The 18,622-nt window shown below is 41.0% G+C and overlaps 1 protein-coding gene across 5 annotated transcripts in view; it reads left to right on the forward strand.

The window, feature by feature from the left end:
- Window positions 1-8,652, forward strand: part of TSPAN4 (tetraspanin 4) — a 364,602-nt gene extending 355,950 nt beyond the window's left edge. For all 5 annotated transcript variants that reach the window (XM_050337173.1, XM_050337177.1, XM_050337176.1 and 2 more), the window contains one exon: window positions 101-8,652. In XM_050337173.1, the coding sequence (XP_050193130.1) occupies window positions 101-169 (69 nt within the window). In that variant the 3' untranslated portion in view covers window positions 170-8,652. The remainder of the gene's footprint in view (window positions 1-100) is intronic.
- The last annotated feature ends 9,970 nt before the right edge of the window (window positions 8,653-18,622 follow it).

The raw sequence follows: 18,622 nt of genomic DNA on the forward strand, positions 1-18,622 counted from the left end.
TGTGAACAAAACTAGTGCCATGCTTTTTCTTGTTGTTTCAATAAATAGGGGTTTTTTACTTACTGAAAAGTGATTGTTTTTTGGTTTTTTTTTCTCTTAGATTCTCGGACTCACCTTTGCAATGACCATGTATTGTCAGGTAGTCAAGGCAGATACCTACTGTGCATAGATACCATTTCCCAATCTTTCTGCTCCTCCTCCAAAGGACACAGGAGAAATCTCCTTCATGCTCATTCATCTGACCTTTCCCCCCCACACCCTTTGTACTATAAACTGTGTATAATGCTATCTTTCTGAAGATTTTGTGATTCACCCCACTTCACTGAAGGAGGAAGAAAAGAAAAAGTCAGTACTTGAACTGGCACAGGTAAGAAGCAGCCTTGTCTTTAAACAGAGGAAAACCTCCAAAGAGCAGTGATTCCTTTTCCATGGCCTGTGGCAAGACAAAGGAGGTTGCTTGCGAGAGGCTGATCTGCAAACCAGTGTTAGGAAAAGATTGCACTGAGGCAACCTCTGAGAAACCTGCCAGGTTTCCTTCACGCATTTCACAGTCTGGAAGAGAGGAAGTAGAAAATGCATTTTCTTCAGCAAGAAGGTACAGAGTAGTAGCACCGAATGCAATTGTGATTTTACTACAGTTTGCACACAGCTAAAATGTCCAGATCAAGCAGCCCTGCCTCCAAGTGTCTCAAGATGATTTTGTAGCTGGAAAGGATCATCTTCAGAAATACGTTGTTTTAAAGGAGTATTTTTAATCTTATGCGCTGCAAAGTCAGGCTTTTAATCAGAATCTGTACAGTGAGACCTGGCTGTTAATGGAAAACAATATTGGACATTGCCTCACTTACTAATTGCCAGTGGCAATAGATGGTTGACTGCATATGTTATATATATTACATTCATTATCACATACTTTTCTGAAAGGAAGTGAAAATACCCAGCATCTAACCTCAGAAAGAGGAAACCTTTCTATCCTATTTTACATTCCAACTGAAATAACCAAGTATTATTTCTTGTACAAGGCACTATCACTTATACCTCTGGGAAACAAGTAATTACTTTCAGCTGTATCTTCATTTCAGTAAACAACTTGCGAGTGGGCTCTCTCTGTCAGTCTACTATGGCTTTATTTTTTATCATTCCTGTTTCAAGTTAGTCTGCCAAAAAATATCACTCATTTCCTCACTTGAAGATGTGTACGAAGCTGTCAGCTGTTCCTTCCCTGAATGTCACCATTTCATTAATTTACTTTGGGATATCATCATCTGCAGGTATGATAGAGTTTGCCTTGCTGAGGAAGAATCTTTTGCACATTGCCCATTTTTTCTGAGAGCTATTAAGACTTCAGATGCTTTTATGCTTAGCTTTTTTTTTCTCCCAGCTGCACGCTGACAATGGCCAAGACACATCAGTCTCCCTTAGAACTGGAGTCACCTCTCAGTGCTCCTTTTCACGTGCACTTTCCTTTGCCTAGCTGTTGGCTAGAATATACCCCACACTTTCTGAAATATCACAGAATCGCAGGAATATGCAGGAATCAAAACCATAACTTTCCTTAGCCAGAGGACAGCCGCTAACCGTCCGATTTCCCAACTCATTGATAACTAAAGCAATTTCTGTAGTACCCACCTGTGCACACCTTCTAGCAGTGAGGTTAAGAATCAGATGTATCCTATTGTTCAAACAAATAATTCCTCACCAGCAAGCAGCCCCAGATAATGCATATGTGACAGGGAGAAGCTGAGGCACCCCTGGGAAAGGACACAGCAGGGAACAGGCTAACAGAGCAATGCAGATGGCCTGCTCACTGCAGCCAGCCTTGGAGGATCTCTCAGGCACTGATGGTTAGATGAGAGAGACAGCCATGGAGCCCTGTTTTCCCAGAAGGCTCAGTGCAGCCATTCTTTCTGTGGCACACTGGAAGCATGCATCAAGATCACAGATAGAGTGAGCCTGCTTACAACAGCAGGTCTCAGCTACGAGTGACATTTTGTGTGCTTTGATTTAAAGGCAATTTCCAGCATAAAGCTGGACTTGCCAACCCATGGCCCTTCGAACAATCTCCTTTGCACACACAACTAATCCTTTTCTGAACCTGCACCATTGACAGATTCGCTCTCACTCCTTAGCTCTTGGGTTGTCTCTTTGCTGGTTTTCTGTAGCCTTCTTGCTCTCAGGCAAGAACTACTCCATGTTTTCCCAGGAAATGCTTAGGACAGTCTGATGTGTAAAAGAGCAAGTATCTTCCAAAATCTTACTCCCAGGGGGCATTCACCTGTGCAGGCTAAGTTGAAAGTAATGTATTACTTGTGTGCATTTTATGTGGCTTCTTGGTGACTCTCTATCACAGCAACCTCACCACCACTAATGGATTTTACTGTCACGCTAACAAGCCTTGACAAATGTTAACATACCTTTGCTCCAAGCTGAGTGAGCAGCCCACACAGAGGTTCCCTGCACTCCGAGCAAGCAGCTTACTCCTGGTGTTAATCACCACAGTCTCATTGCTCTCTGCTTCCTGAGTCAGGCTCACCTGCAAACAGTCCTGCTCTTCAAAAGGTGGTGTAAGTTTTGTTCCTTCGCTCTCTCCACTCTTTTCCTTTCTTACTTGCACGGATGCAATTCCAGGTTAGACGTACCACTAGTTCTTGCCGTGGTTTATAGTTTGTACACAGAGGTGCCCCTGCTGACAGCTCAGAGTTTCCACCGCTGAAAAGCAGCATAACAGAGTGATGAATACATTAATAAAACATTGATTTTTTTAAAGATAGATAAAAGGTAGAGAAGTCTACTTGTAGTGATCCCTGCCATTAAAAATTAACACAGAGAGAGCAGGCTGCTGATGGTTCAGTTGATAAGAGCAAGAGAACAGCAGAACTCCCACAGAGAGCAACTCATCAATTTGCTTGATGGTGGTGTAGGCAAAAGAGAGATCACAGACCCTTGTCCTGTGAGTCTCCCAGTAACATGTGCTGAGCTCTTAGAGAACACTGTTAGACTTCAGCTAATCCTGCAGTGGAAAGAAAACATGAGAAATAGAGACCGAAGACAAGTCACATTTTGTGGTTCCCTCTAATAAATTTCCACAGTTTAGGTGTCTTTACAGTAAGATAAACTGCCTTTGTTTTCAAAAACAAGTATCTATAAGGAATTTAAGTAACACTCTTTTTGTAAATCCCAGTCACTGCAACAAAAACATATAGTTAGGGGAAAAACAAACCAACAAAAAGACCCCAACCAAACAAAAAAACCCCAGGTCACATATTGCTGCTAATAATTCTTTTTTAAATACTATCCTTACACTACCAACTGAGATGCTTTTGCAACTGGTTTATAATTCTGACTGGACTGTTTTCTATATTTGATCTTATTAACTCTCTTCACACAGGCCAAGCAGATGTTACGGTGCTTGCAGCATTACCAGCACAGTCCAATTTCAAACCTCTGAACATACTGCATATTACAAGCCTCAGACTTACCATATTTTCTCTTGAAGAGCATTGCATCCTTTCTCTGCTGATAAGTTTAGAAGATTTCTGTGATATGTAAAGGAACAATCTTTTTAAAAAACAAAGAAAAGATAGTTCCATATTACAAATAAAACTTCAAGTTAAACTGGTTGATTATAAATAAGTAACCTGTAGTATATCATATCCATTTAAAAGGCTGCTGATGTTGTATGTATGCAGAGCAACACAGAAGTCATTCCAATTGCTTCTATTAGTGTCCTTCTCACTTTTAGTAAAGCTTTTTATATAATTTTGACTTCTTATCTTTAACCAGAAAGGAGGATTCAATACATTTACATTAAAGACAGAACCAAAGGCAATAAAGGAGCACTTCTAATTTATTCTCATTGCTCTTTCTGCTTAATAACAAGATGTGAAGGCATAGAGCATATGGCTGCACCTACTGAATTCAGCAACACTAGGATTTCAGTCCAGTATTCTTTTGGCTTTTCATCAGCACAGTTATAATGAAATATATACATATATATATATATATATTTAGTAGAATATGGTTTATTTTCCTGCACTGCCACTAGCAGCCAAATGTTATTACTTCTACCACAGAATTACTTAGCTCCACATCATATAATGCACAATCACTGAAATTCAGTCCCGTTTCTGTTCTGTGAATACTTCTTTGGTTCTCCCCCTTAGATCATACAAACTCATAAAGGTTTATTCTTTCATTGAATAATTAGCATTTCGATGCAGCATCGTAGGATTTATAATATGGAGAGGAAGGAACTGCACAGAAGCTGTAAAATATTTTGTCTTGCATCAGCAGGTAGGGTTGCTTTGCAAACCCACCCAAACCCCTCTCACTTCTCACAAACTGGTTACGCTTTGTCCATGCCAACAACCTCCTGTCCTACCCTGTGAATGTGGTAAGAGGCAGCCCAGAGCCACCTGCACTCAGAGTTGCAGCCTTTCACTTACCCCTTTGCTTCATTGTTGTGCTATGAATGTGGCACCAAAGGTAAGCAAGAGAAACCAGCTGTTGATTGTGGCGATTGTTTTAAATCCAGACTCTTTATTTGCTTAGTCGGCAAGGATTTGCTAAGTGTGAATGATCTTCATAGATTAGACAATTCACAGCTAGAAAACAAGTCGGGACTCGCCATGGGAAATTTGTTTGGATTCCATTGTGAATTTTCCTAACTTGTCACTGGTATCTTACCACAGTGGGCAAGTCTCCTCAGTTCTTTGGATTTTGTTGCTGCAATTACAGTGATACATTTTTGTGCATTCATATAAAGAACAAAATTTAAAATATACATTTTATTTTTTAAAAGTTATTAAATATTCTTTAAAGTTTACAACAGAATGTCTTTTGTATTCTTTATAATCAACTGCACTACAAGCTATACAGTGAGTATACAGATACGTGTTTGTGCAAGTGCATGCAAGTGAACACACACTGCATGCAATTAAAAAACCCTCCACACCATCCTAATTCTTTGTCACTTCTCATTACCCATCTTTCGTTTGACCTATCCTTCCTTACATTTATTTTTATTATTATTATTTAAGCGATTTACCCGTCCCCAGGTAAAGATACATCCCTTTCTTTTTCCTTTTAAGGGCAACCTGAAATTATGCAGTAGTCAGAAACTACTGGGAGATCAGATTTACAGTGTTAACAAAATACTCAGAGCTGAAACCAATTATTCTGTGTTTACAACTTGTCTGTTACTGATAATTTTGAAGCAAAAGGACTGGACTTCTCTTTTTCTGAGGTAGTTGCTTGGATTCAGAAATTATATAGAGAAACTTAGAAAATTAATGCCAGACTATGTTAAAATGGAACACCTAGGAACTCATACTGTGTCAGATTAGAAAAATATCTGGTTAGCCAGGTATCTTATTTGAAGTCATGTCTAACACTGCCTTTTTCAGTACAGATTATTGCACCCTACAGGTCAAACAGGTTTGCAAGCGAAATTCCCTCCAAATTGTGCATTCTGAACAACCAAAAGGGGTACTGTTGAAATTGTAACTGTAGAAGTAGAGATCCAGACATTTTAGAAGTTGTTGCAGGAAACTTCATAAGGGATAACCCAAACCTTTGACAGAAGCTTTCTACAGTTCCCTCAGTTCAACAGGCATGTTTACAGTACTTGAATTTTCTTCATCCTATTCAAAGTACCACTGATGGTCTCATTAACCACACCTGTCTTTAATCCCTTTCTGACTCTGTAAAACTTTACCCTTAAGTCTTGCATTGTAGCAGAGAATTTCACAATTTCATCATGCTGCATACATGTAAAACAACCCTTCTTACATGGATTTTAAAATGTTGCCTTTTAATTTCATTTACTCAGCGTTGGTTCTGTACTTCAGGAACACTAACATAATGATGCTTACAGGACTGTATGGGCACAGAGCAGCAGTATTACCTTTACAGCCTGATTTGTCTTTCCACTAAAGCTGAACCCTGGGTAATTGAGTATGCTATTGATTTTCAAGATCCCATTGTTTAAAACAACTAAGCCCAGTGTACCTTCCCCTAGTAGCTATCCTATCTGTCTTTGCTTTTGAAATACATGTTGGCATAGACAGGGCTGTTTCTACTTTAATCAACAACTGGACTAGTATTTCACCTGACATCCTGCTATTTTTCCTTAAGTACACTTAACCTGGGAATATCAGGCTTAGCTGATTAGACTGGCTGTGTAATACAAAGTAGTTTCTGTCTGCATGGTGATAATTTTCAAAGAGACTTAAGGACAGCCTCTGAAATCTCATCCAGAGTTTTGTCTTGACACATCAGGAGTTCAAAATGCAGAGCCCTGTGTTTCGTACCTGCCATATGTTAAAACCCCAAGCAAATAAGGAACTGATCATTACTAACTCACCTAGCAAATGCCAGTTGAAAGACTGTTCCTCTGAAATCCCATCCAGTTCCCTAGGTAGGTCATTTTACCCTAGGCCTTGCTTCCTCCTCCCCCCACAATAAACTGTTTCCCCATGGAAGTACTGTAAATTCACTAGACATCCTGGGTTTTGTTGTCCTGCAAGAACAGCCTAGTTTATGTTCTTCCCTCCAACAGCCAGAAAGCATTTACTACCAAATCTATGCCAGTGTGTGTTAGACAACTAAACAGTCATCTTGCATTGCATGGTTTTTAATGAAGAAATGGCTGATCAGTTTAGTGGGTTTCTCAAACAACTCCCTGGTATCTTTTATACAGAAATAGTTTATGCAGAACATATTGTTACTACAGAATTGCTTAACAGCAACTTCCCTCTGGTTGTGGTTAAAAGAATAATTTGAAAGGATGGGATAATTATGCACTGTAAACTTCCCCCTGTATTCCTATGGTACTGCTATTACAGAATATAGTTCAAATCGCAGCCAACAAAATAAAACATAACTGTAAACAATTAAATCTATAGAAAACAAAAATCTATAGAAAACCACAGCATTAAAAAAACCCCAACTGCTAGTGTGTACTGCTTATGTGTTTATGTCTCATATGGACAGCAAAAGGGTTTCAGGTGTAAAGCATTCATCCTAAAGATTACCTGAAGATTACTGTAGAAATAAAGGGAGTTCAGGAACTGGTTTCTTAAAAGTCTGTTCAGATGCACCTCATCATCTCCCTCTTCCACAAATACCTTTCCTTGGCCCTAAAGCTTAAGGCCATCGCTGCTTCAGCACTTGACCTCTGCCATTTAAATCTGCTGTTCTGCACACTGCAGTGCCTGATCAGTCAGAGTCTCAGTCTGTCAAATGTGGATTCAATTATCTGTATTGTACAAATTTTAGTGCCCAGTGACAGACGTCTTACATGGCTGAACGAAGTTCAGGTTTTCTATTGATTTAGGAGACCACAGTCCCTACACAACAGAGTAAAATAAGCACTGTAACCAAGTAATTCATGCAGCCTAGTTATAAACTGAGTGGTGACTGAATCTGAATTGCTTTTAATGTTCTCAGTTCCATGATGCAAGTGGCTAGATGAGCACTGTTATCAAGCAGAACTGTCACTAGCTGCTTAGCATTCTCCAGAGAAACTAATGCTGCAGGGATGCTTTTTTTCCTTTTTTTTTTTTTTTTTAAACCCAGTTTACCTTGGCAACTTGTTCAGTGTTATTGTATCATCCACAGAGGCAATGAACAGGTTCTGATAATGTATCTCAGCTTGAATAATAAGCATCCCGAATACTGAGTTAAAAAATACTTCATGTTAGAAATTACGTCTTTGCTGTTCTTTTGAAATGCTCACCTGCATCCACACTCTGTTGAGGTGAGTGGAGCAGTATATGCATCCCCACAGTTTGTACTGTGGCAGCCCAACTATCCAATATAACTTCTACAAAAGAAAAAAAAAAAAAAAGGGAAAGAGGGGGAGTGAGGGAGGTGTTCTCAGTTCTCTCATTTTCAGGCTCTCATTTCTGAAGGAACAGACTCATCCTTCCCTCAAAGGAGTTAAAGCTGTTTACAAACGCAATTAGAATGAAGTATTTGCAAGTACTCCAGGAAAAGAGCACTTCTCCATGGTGCTGATTCTAGTGCTTTTTGGAACCCCACGTCTCAGTCTATAAGCCTGTGCCAGATCTCCTGTCACAGTCAAAGTCACCAAAAGCTGCTTTATAATCCTCAGAGCACCACACAACCCTCCTCCCTCCCCACCAGTGCCCCCTGTCTTTGCACCTGTATTAATTTCATTTGAAAGTCATGTTGGCATTAGTTGAATACAGAGGCTTCATGGAGGTACAAGTGAAGCTGTTTGGGTAAATTCTTCACTCTGTAAGCTCAGCTGCAGGAACTGGACACACAACTATATTAGAAGCAGTCCTATTTTCCCCTAGAAGCCAGAGGTGCTTTGACTGTTCTCCTGCTGAGCAGCTAAGTTATGTTACTTGGTCTCCCAAGAAGAGTTGCCTCAAAACCTCATGACTGAAAACACTCCTACTTTTGGGGGAAAGACAGAAATTGTGAACTCAGACCTGTGCACAACTGAAGGAATTATGGATTTGCATATGCAACCACAAGAGAGTACATAGACTGAATTGATGTGTCATATAATTACTAACTCCCTTTCCTTAAACAAAATAACTCACCAGCTTGGAAGTACAGCTTGTTGTCATGGAACTTGCTTGGTATTTGGTGCTAATAAAAATTGAAGTTTTAAATCTCCCTGTGAAGTCCGTGCATTGAAGTTCTTCCCTATTAAACACCTTCTTATCCCTAACTGTGCACCACAGCTGGTTACCCTGACACAAAACAATCTTCATTATCAAAAGGTCCTTTGAAATAAGTGCTCACAGGTTTAAAAGAAGAATTATCACATGAAAAACTGGCACAATTAAAAGCTTGCTGCAAATCACACTTTCTTGTTCCTGATGGAATCAAGAGTTAATGTACATTCAAAATAAAAATCTCTGTATGTCCTTGTCAGAACTAGAATATTCCAATGCAAGCAATCTTTGCTATGGATGGCACAGGACTCAGTTTATCCAAATGTCTGCACCAGGAAAGGTGAGGAAGAAAAGGGAAAATAAAAATGACAGGTATGAAAAAACACAAATGCAAATTAAGGGAGAAGGTTGAAAATGGACGAGACCTGAGCAGACTTTTTTTCCCCACTGTAAGGTACAAAAATAGAGCAGCATCCTATGAAATAAGTGGTCACCTCATTCAGAACAGACACTGTTCTTTCAGAAAGCCCCTGCCAGAACAGAATCAGGGCTGCAGCATGTACAAAGTCTCTCTTCAAACTATTCTGCTGAGTCTCTGTGGTTTAGCAGATTTGGGGAGTTGAGTCTTGTGTAGATAGTGGTTCTCAGTTGTAGGACTAAAGCAGTCTTTCTCTGTAGCGTGCTGTGATTCAGATCTCTATGACAAAAGCAGTATGTCCTGCTGGTACTGCTGCTGGGACCACTCAGTTTATCCCTTTTATAAAGTTTTCATTTCACCACCCCCAGCACTCACACAGGCAACTTTCTAGGACAGTTACTGAAGCTGACACTGTCACCAGGAGAAGGCGAAAGTCACCAACTACATCTGGAATAAACAAGGTCAGAGAGAAATGTTCAGTGCCATTTTGTTTACCTTTTTCTCCTTGGCCCTGCTTTCATCCGACCTGCTTTCCTGTGCTCTTCAATCTGCAACCCCACCTGTTCCCCTCCTAGGTGCAGCAAGGTCACTGAGGTACTGAAGGACACTGGAATACTCAGAGGATGAAGAGTTACAAGGGGTACAGACACTGATCTCTCTTACATCCTTCAACTTCAGTTCTTCCAGCCTTCCAGGAGATCAGTCCAGCGAGCCGTGGTGCTGAGTTTATATGTGATTTAAACATTAATGAAAAATGTTGACATCCATGACATGATGAGGTGTATTTGTGGGTCCTGAGGGAACTGGTGGGTGAAGTGGCTGAGCCACTATCCGTCATATTTGAGAAATCATGGCAGTGCAGTGAAGAGTTCCCACTGACTGGAAAAGGGGAAACATAACCCCCATTTTTATAAATGAAAAAATGGAAGACCTGGAGAACTACAGGCCGATCAGTCTCACCTCAGTGCTTGGCAAAATCATGGAGCAGATCCTCCTGGAAAATATGCTAAGGCACAGAGGAAATAAGGAGGTGATTTGGGACACGGCTTCACTAAGGGCAAATCATGCCTAAAAAATCTGGTGGCCTTTTATGATGGGGTTACAGAGTTGGATAAGGGTAGAATGGCATCATCTACCTGGACTTGCACAAGGCATTTTACACTGTCCTACATAACATCCTTTGTCTCTAAACTGGAGAGACCCTGGTTTAATGGAAGTACCTCTCAGTGGATAAGGAATTGGTTGGATGGTCACTCTCAAAAAGTTGCAGTCAAACAGCTGAGAGTCCAAGAGGAGATCAGTGATGAGTGGTGTTCCTTGGGGGTCCAGGACGACTGTTAGGACCGTCGCTGTTTAACATCCTTGTCACTGACTTGGACAGTGGGATCAAGTGCACGCTCAGGAGGTTTGCCAAAGACACCAAGCTGTGTGGTGCAGTCGACACGCTGGAGGGAAGGGATGTCATCCTGAGGGACCTGGACAGGCTTGAGAGGTGGGGCTATGCAAACCTCATGAAGTTCAACAAGGTGAAGTGCAACGTCCTGCACTTGAGTCAGGGAGATCCCAAACACAACTATGGGCTGGACGGATACAAATACAGGACTGAGAGCAGCCCTGTGGAGAAGGACTTCAGTGTTGGTTGAGGAGAAGCTCAACAGGACCTGGCAATGAGCGCATGCAGCCCAGAAAGAAAAGCCTAGCAAGTCAAGGGAGGTGATTCTCTCCCTCTGCTCCACTCTCGTGAGATCCCACTTGCAGTACTACTTCCAACATAAGAAGGATGTGGACCTGCTGGAGCAGGTCCATAGGAGGGCCACAAAGATGCTCAGAGGGCTGTAACACCTCTCCTATGAGGACAGGCTGAGAGAGTTGGGGTTGTTCAGCCTGGAGAAGAAATAGGTATAGGAAGAAATTCTTTACTGTTAGGGTGGGGAGGCACTGGAACACGTTGCCCAGAGAAGTTACAGGTGCCCCAACCCTGGAAATGTTCAAGGCCAGTTTGGATGGGTTCTTTGAGTAACCTGGTCTAGTGGAAGGTGTCCTGGCCCAGGGTTGCTGGGGTTGGAACAGGATAATCTTCAAGGTCCTTTCCAATCCAAACCATTCTGATTCTATGATCTAAAAGAACTCAGCATGCCCAGCTGATCTGTCACTGGTCACATGGAGCAGTGTCCTGCAAGTGCAAAAGCTTTCCTGACATCAGTGCAGTTACACAGAAGGCAAGGGTGTTCAGCTACACAATCACTTCTAGTACTGAACAATGTGAGTACCCTGGTGCCTCATGTGCACAAGCAGCTTTGGTGAAGTATTAATAGAAATTCAGGGTAACGCTGCCATTCTCAGTGCTGATGATGCAAGCTTATTTCATTTTCATTTTAATTTAGTGAGCTTTCACTGAAATTAAAGATTCCCTGAGAGCTTTATAGCATGAAGTGAAATGGCAAATTCAATTGAAATTGAGATAATCCCCAGAAATGTACACGCAACTAAAGCAACTCCAAATCCAGACACCTTTCAGACTGGCAAGTTCTTACATAAATAAGAAAAAGCAATCTCCTATAATTCTCAAGCCTTTCGATTTGTCTGAAGGCATCCCAGAATGCATCACATTGTGTCTACACTATCATTGCAGTGGGACTTCTCAGATCTCTATCAGAGAATGAAGTACTATTGAAATGGGTTACATGAACCCAAAGCACCACAGAATTTCACATAGAGGAGTTTAAAAAAAACACATATTTTCTCTGCCTACCTTATTGAGATCACATATCGCAAGCATCAACATAATTTTCACTTCAGTATTTTCAAATAGCAACATTTGCTTGTTTGAAAGCCTAAGCAAGATCTCTGTTCAGGTAGAAAAGTTGCTCAACTCTGCACTTTTTGTGGTTTTTTCAAGTCTGCATAAAATTGTTCCCGTGGCAAAAACATAATAAATGAAAACCCACAAGGAATCACACTCTGGGTGTACAGATGTACACAGAAAGAATTTAGGCCCCGGGAATGAAAGTAGATTTCCCAATAGGCAAAGTTGAGCTGTAGTTTCAGTTAAGTCTTCAGTGAAATTTTTGAAGCAGAGAATATGATGATTCCCCTGGGAAACTGCACAACCACAATGCCTAAGCATATTTAAAGATTATCATTCAGGGCTTTTAAATGGAGCTCTGTGTTTCCATTAATCCACTGAGCTGCCAGCCCAATCTCACACTGGCAGGCTCACTGCTCTCTAACAATTGAGAGCTTATTAAATATTAAGGTCTTAATCTTAAGTACTTCTGTTTGACTGAGAATTTCTAAACAGCACACAGAAGATAAACATTTTCCCACTAATACAGATATATATATATATATATATACACACACACATGTATAGTGGTATGAGATAAAGGTAAAGTCTCCAAAGTGGCAGGAGAATTGTGTAATAAATCCATCCATTTTAAAGCAGCCCGTGTATCCCCTCAGTCACATTGTCCAGACCCAGGTTTCACAGGCTTACCTCGGAAGGAGAAAAGCTCACCTCTCTCCTGCCTTGAAATGCCAGCTTAGCAATTAGAAAGAGGTTCACAGCAGGATTCACACTACTCTGCTAATGCTACACTACAGGTAAAGAGGTAGACAGATAAAGAGCTGGGTAAAGGTAGCAGGACCAGCAGCATGTCTGGTATTTGATCTCTCTGACTTTCCATTACATTATTTTAAAATGCATTCAGCCAAAATCGCTTTTGCTTAAAAATTAGGGTAACTAAAGTGCATAAACTGGGTATGTATCCAAACCAAGATTTTCTGAAAAATCATTTTCTACCTAATGGGGAAGGAGGTAATCTAGTCAGACAGATTACTTTCCTCTTGTATTTCAGGGGGATCAGTTCAGATCTAGCACAACTCGGAGTGGGTTGGGAGAAACCAGGAAAGCTTTTAGTTTAGATTTTTAGCTTTTCATACTGTTAAGGCTTTCCACTGGACCCAACAGTAAGACAGATGGTGACTGGGAAAACCATCAGCAGCAAATGAGGGTCCTGTTTTGGGATTTCTCTTCTTGAAAGGGGCCAGGGAGTACCCATAGAGGTGCTGAAACCCCCCTTGGCTCTTAGACAAAAGATCTGTAGTGCATGCAGTCCTGCTGCCCCCTGAAGCACACAGGGAGTGTGGCTCATTACACTGCTCCCACTGACTGGAAGGGGAAACATAACCCCCATTTTTGAAGGTGGACAGACCTTCCTAGATTACAGAATTATTTTGTCTTTCTCTGTGCCCTTCTCTTCAACCCAGGTTTTCTACTGGAACCAGATCTGCTTCCCTCTTCGCAGCATCACCATTCCCTGAGGGCTGGCACACTGAAACCCCTCTGGCAGGAATCAGAGGCACATCAGCTTCTCCACAGACAGAAACAGAAACTTGAATTTCCCTTTCCAGACTTTAGACAAGCTCAGGTATCAAACAATGCTCAGACAGGCATTACACCACAGGGGCAAAACTTGGATTTTGACAGAAGGATGAAAGAAATAAGGAGCTTAGTGTCTGTATATACACATGCAAACCTAGAGATGAATCAAAACTAGAATACTGGAATTAGTGCTGAGGTAAAACACAATGAAGTAAAACACCAAGCAGCTGGCTGAGTTATCTTTCAGTGTAACTATGCCAGGGACCTCAGCACCAGCCAGTGGAGACACTGTCTTTTCCATTACAGGACTTATATATGGACCCAAGGGAATAGTTGCAAACCCACTGTATTCACAACAATTTTCCATTATTGTGCCATATCTCAAAATGCAAAGTTACCATTTGGATGCATTTGGCTGGAGGTTTAGCTGAGACTCAGCCTCATGTGTCCCTGACCCATGTCATCTTCAGGCCCATCACTTTGGGACAAAGTACTTTCAATTCCTGTTTGATGACCACAAATAACATTTCATAAAATCAAGTTCTGCAGTTGCTGCAGTTAGGAGGTACTGATGGCTAGAAAACACTTAAGTCTTCAAAGCCCTTGGAATGGATAATGCAGCTGCAGAATTATGTAAGTCATTTTGTAGTACAAGTCAATCCCTTTATTAAAAGGGGATTACAACAACCACAGCGTTTGGTATCATTGGCACACACACATAACCCATGTATTAAATCCTATATATGCAAAACTGAATTCAGTGATATGCTTGTGCAATGCATTTTTCCTCGTCCTGTGTCCCATGCCCCTCCTCCAAGATTTTTATCTATAAGAATGTCAGGAGTTTTCTAAATCTTTCTAAAGATCACTGCCGAGCACAGCCCTTCACAAGAGCCCAGAGAAATTGTGTGGGTCCAACATTTACCCAGAACTCTATGAATCTTTGTCCTCCTTCCACTAGTGGCCCACATGACCAGGGAAATGATAAGGTCTGCAAAGTGACAAAGTTCAAAACAAGTAAATAGTATTCAAATTGTTATATAAAACATACAGGCCAATCCCTGAAACAATTTCAGATTTGGTACTGAAATATTATTCCACTTATCAGTTCCTTTTGTGTCTACCAGTTTTGTTTGTTCATGCTTCATTCTATATTTGAACACCTATTTTATAAGAACAGTCTTTAGAAGTACTAACTATGCATGCTTGCAAATGCTTCTTTACACAAAAGTAACAAAAAAGCAGAATCATTTTAATCAACAAATCACTTGAGGTGCAAAATAGTTTGAAGAAAAATAATGTGCTTTGTAAGCACAGGAAATAATTATTCTGATAATGTGCAGAAAAATTAAATAGAAATGTTTCATCTTTTTTTTTCTAAATAAATTCTTTTATAATCTTTTCCTTAGTAAGAGAAGTTTACCTTGCCATAAATTTTATTCCCATAGGAGGAATAGAAGGATTCCTCCCAAGGAGGAGACATGTATCAGGATACAGGTAATTTTTAAACTAAACCAAACATTCTTCCTCAGGGTGATGCACATCTGATGAGCTACTCATGAAATCCTTTCAGCTGAGCATCACAGGTTTACTGTTGGGCAGGAAACAAAGTTTTACAGTTAAAGAAAAGCACTGCAGAGAGAGGGATACCATTACAGAACTCCAAGGGCTCATGTTCAGCACTGCATTTCCAGAGCACTCCAATACAACCAGAAATTCCAAACCATTTTCACGTGCAGTGAGTCAAACCGTTATCCTCCTGCTTTGTTAGCAGCTGAAATCAGTCTGAGAAACATCTCCCCATCACCATGAAGAAACTGCCCCAATTTAAGTGCCTGACACCTGCACTGTATATAACGCTTCTCACTAAGCAAAGCTTTCATCGTTTTGGGTTTGCTCTGAAATTGGAAGTAAATTCTTTCAGAAGCAACTATTTACTTCCAGGAAAGCCATTTAATGCTGCCTGTGGAAATAACCTTAAAACCTTTCTTTATTACAAACTAGCATTATCAATAAAAACTGGCTGAGCTTTACAGCATAGCTCTGTTCTCAGAAGTGTTTTCATTGTGAAGAACCACCATCTACTCAGCTCCTTCCAAATAATGATTTTAAACTTTCTGCAGGACAGGGGAGAGGCATTACTACTTCTTTTGATTCTTTCTGTTCTCACTGAGTCAACACAAGATAAAGCAGGATTATGTTTTTGTTTGAGATTCATTAAAAGAGCTGCAGTCAAGCTGCAGCTGCACTGCTAAATTCTGTTTTAATTATAAACAACAAAAATCCCAGAAAACAAATGGGCTCCCAGACATGCAAGTCAGTGGCAAAATGGGACCTGTGGAATCTTTAAGCAGCAATGGTCCCTGAACACCAACAAGTGCTTGAATGTCAGCAAAAAAAAAAAAAAAAGCTTTCACTTACAAAGAAAACAACTTGGAAATGAAAGTTTCCAAGCTTTGACCAGCAGTTTGACTCAAACATCAGACAAACACAGAGACCAAACAGTCAGTCTCAAAGGAGAGAAGTATATCCCCTGAAGCCTGTACACAAGCAAGATTAAAAAGCTCAAGGCTAGCCATGCAAACGTGATCCACCACAGATCCTTCTCCTTTTTGTCTTCTCAGCTCATCCAGATAACATACAGAAAAAGCCTTAACTACTGGAAAAAATGTTCAAATATTGTGGGGGTTGGGGTGGAGAGAAGATGTCTCAGAGGAATAACAATTCACCTGTGGCAGGAGGAGTAACACACCGGTATTCTCCCTTTAAAGTGTATAATCAGTGACAACACAACTAGGAAAATATTCAGGCCTTTGAAAGATCCAGCTAGTGTCTGTGGCTTTATAACTTATTACAGTAATTAATCAATTCTAATTTATGCTTTGTATAATTACTTGTCTCCATATCTACAAGCAAAGCCATTTTCCCTCACTCTGTGGTGGAGAGAGGAGGGACTCCTCGCTTCTCTCAGCACCACTCAGAATGGCAGCATGCCCTGTTACCTTTGACACACACAACCCGAATTTGTGGCCAACAGGTGCGGTGAATGATCTTGAGAAGACCCTCATGGTGTAAGTGAGGAAGGGACCCTACTTTGCTCTGGCTTGTTCTGGTTTCTGATGACTCAGCAGCAGGGTCTAGCTAGCATGTGATGGGAGAGAGAATCACAGAATATCCTCAGTTAGGAGGGACCCCAAAGGATAATCGAAGCCCAACTGGCCCTGCACAGGGCAGTCCCAAAAATCCCACCACGTGCCTGAGAGTGTTGTCCAAATGTTTCTTGAACTCTGTCAGGCTTGGTGCTGTGACCATTTCTCTGGGGAACCTGTTCCAGTGCTCAAATACCCTGTGGGTGAAGAAGTGTTTCCTAATACCCAACCTAATCCTCACCTGACACAACTTCAGGCCGTTCCCTCGGGTCCTGTCCCAGGTCCCCACAGAGAAGAGATCAGTGCCTCCCCCTCCTCTCCCCCTCACAAGGAAGCTGTAGACTGTGATGAGGTCTCCCCTCCCAAGCTGAGCAGACCAAGTGACCTCAGCTGCTCCTCATACAGCTCCAGGCCCTTTCACCATCTTCATTGCTCTCTTTTGGACACTCTCTAACAGCTTCATGTCTTTGTTATACTGGTAGTGCCCAAAACTGCCACAATATTCCATGTGAGGCCTCACCAGTGCAGAGCAGAGCAGGACAATCCCCTCCCTTGCCTGGCTGGCGATGCTTTTCCTGATGCCCCTCAGGACACGGAGAGTGAGAAACCTTGGCTCCCATTTGACTTTGTGACAGACTTACTACCCAGCACTGAAAAAGTAATTTTCTCTTTTCTTTCTTCCTCATACTTTGTCTGCAAGATCTGTTTAAGGCTGGGTGCTCTTTGGAACACTGTCCTCTTCCAAGTCCTTACCTTAGAAGGGTACCTTTTTTTTCAGTGCAGTTATCCCTGACAACCAAGGTCTTCTGACAAGGAGAGGGAAAAGGCTTCTCATATAACTCTGATGAGTTTTTCTCATATACCACAGTGAGTTTAATACTGCACACTCTTGAAATTCAAATTATACGACTAATATGTGTACCTGGGAAGGCAAGGAATATTTACAGTATTCGTGTTGTCATCTGCAAAATTCACTCAATAACTTAAAGCTCTGCCAAAAAGCACTGGGAGAAGCCATCAGAGAAGTAATGTCAGCTTTTACAAATATATATGCCAGGGATACAGCACTACCTGCCAAAGTATTTCGCAGTCCTTGGTTCCAAGACAGGCAGTGCTCAAAAATGCACAGGGATCATCTTGGAACGCAGGGGTTTGGGTTTCATTTTGCTAAGTCTATCTCTCTGTGGGTCCTACAAGAGAGAGAAAAGGAGAAATGGCATTTTTTCTGAAAGTTGTAGTTGTTTTGCCCCATTCCCTGCCTCTCATCCCCCTCAAGCAGCCACAAACACTCTGTTTGCCTTCTCTGCCCTGCCCACCACCTGAAGAGACATGGGCAGATAAGCAAAATAGCTGCTGCTAAGGGGAGAAGATGAAATCTGAACACAAAACTGGGACCTTGCTCCTGTCACAGATTTATGCACTCTATGTTAGACACAAAAGGAAAGAGTTCATTCTGGGGATGATGAAGATTCTGCCTGCCACATTATATATTTATTTAACTTATTAAAGCAATTGAAAACTCTGGTCCAGTAAAAAAAAAAAACCTTAAAAATTACTAATCATTCTCTCTTGTATATCAAAGGCAGTAATCCCAAATCTTAAAGCAAATACTAAAGGTACAATTTAACCCCCACTGCCTTAAAATAGTCAATAAACTTCTAAACCAGGATTTTGAGACATGAGCTCAGCCAGTGTCCTGTGTGCAATTGCATCCTCATGTCAACAACAATTTCAGGATTGATGGGAATGAAGAAAGGAGGAATTAAAGGGATCTTGGCCCCTTGTTTGCCACAGAAACTCCATCTAATACAACTCTAAGCTAACAGCAAATGCAACTTAATTTTAACAAAAAAGTCCTGAGTTAAAAAACAGAAGCAAGACAAGAAGGTCTGATACAGCAGACAACCATTTAGTGCTGTGGTTCTAAAAGCATCATTGAATAAAACACTTTCTAATTTTAATTCCAGCTAATGGTATCAGCAAAGTTTAAAAAAAAAAAAAATTGACTAATTTTAAG

This window comes from Myiozetetes cayanensis, unplaced genomic scaffold (assembly GCF_022539395.1).
Source record: "Myiozetetes cayanensis isolate MyiCay16 unplaced genomic scaffold, myiCay2020 scf6-25, whole genome shotgun sequence".
Lineage (NCBI taxonomy): Eukaryota > Metazoa > Chordata > Aves > Passeriformes > Tyrannidae > Myiozetetes > Myiozetetes cayanensis.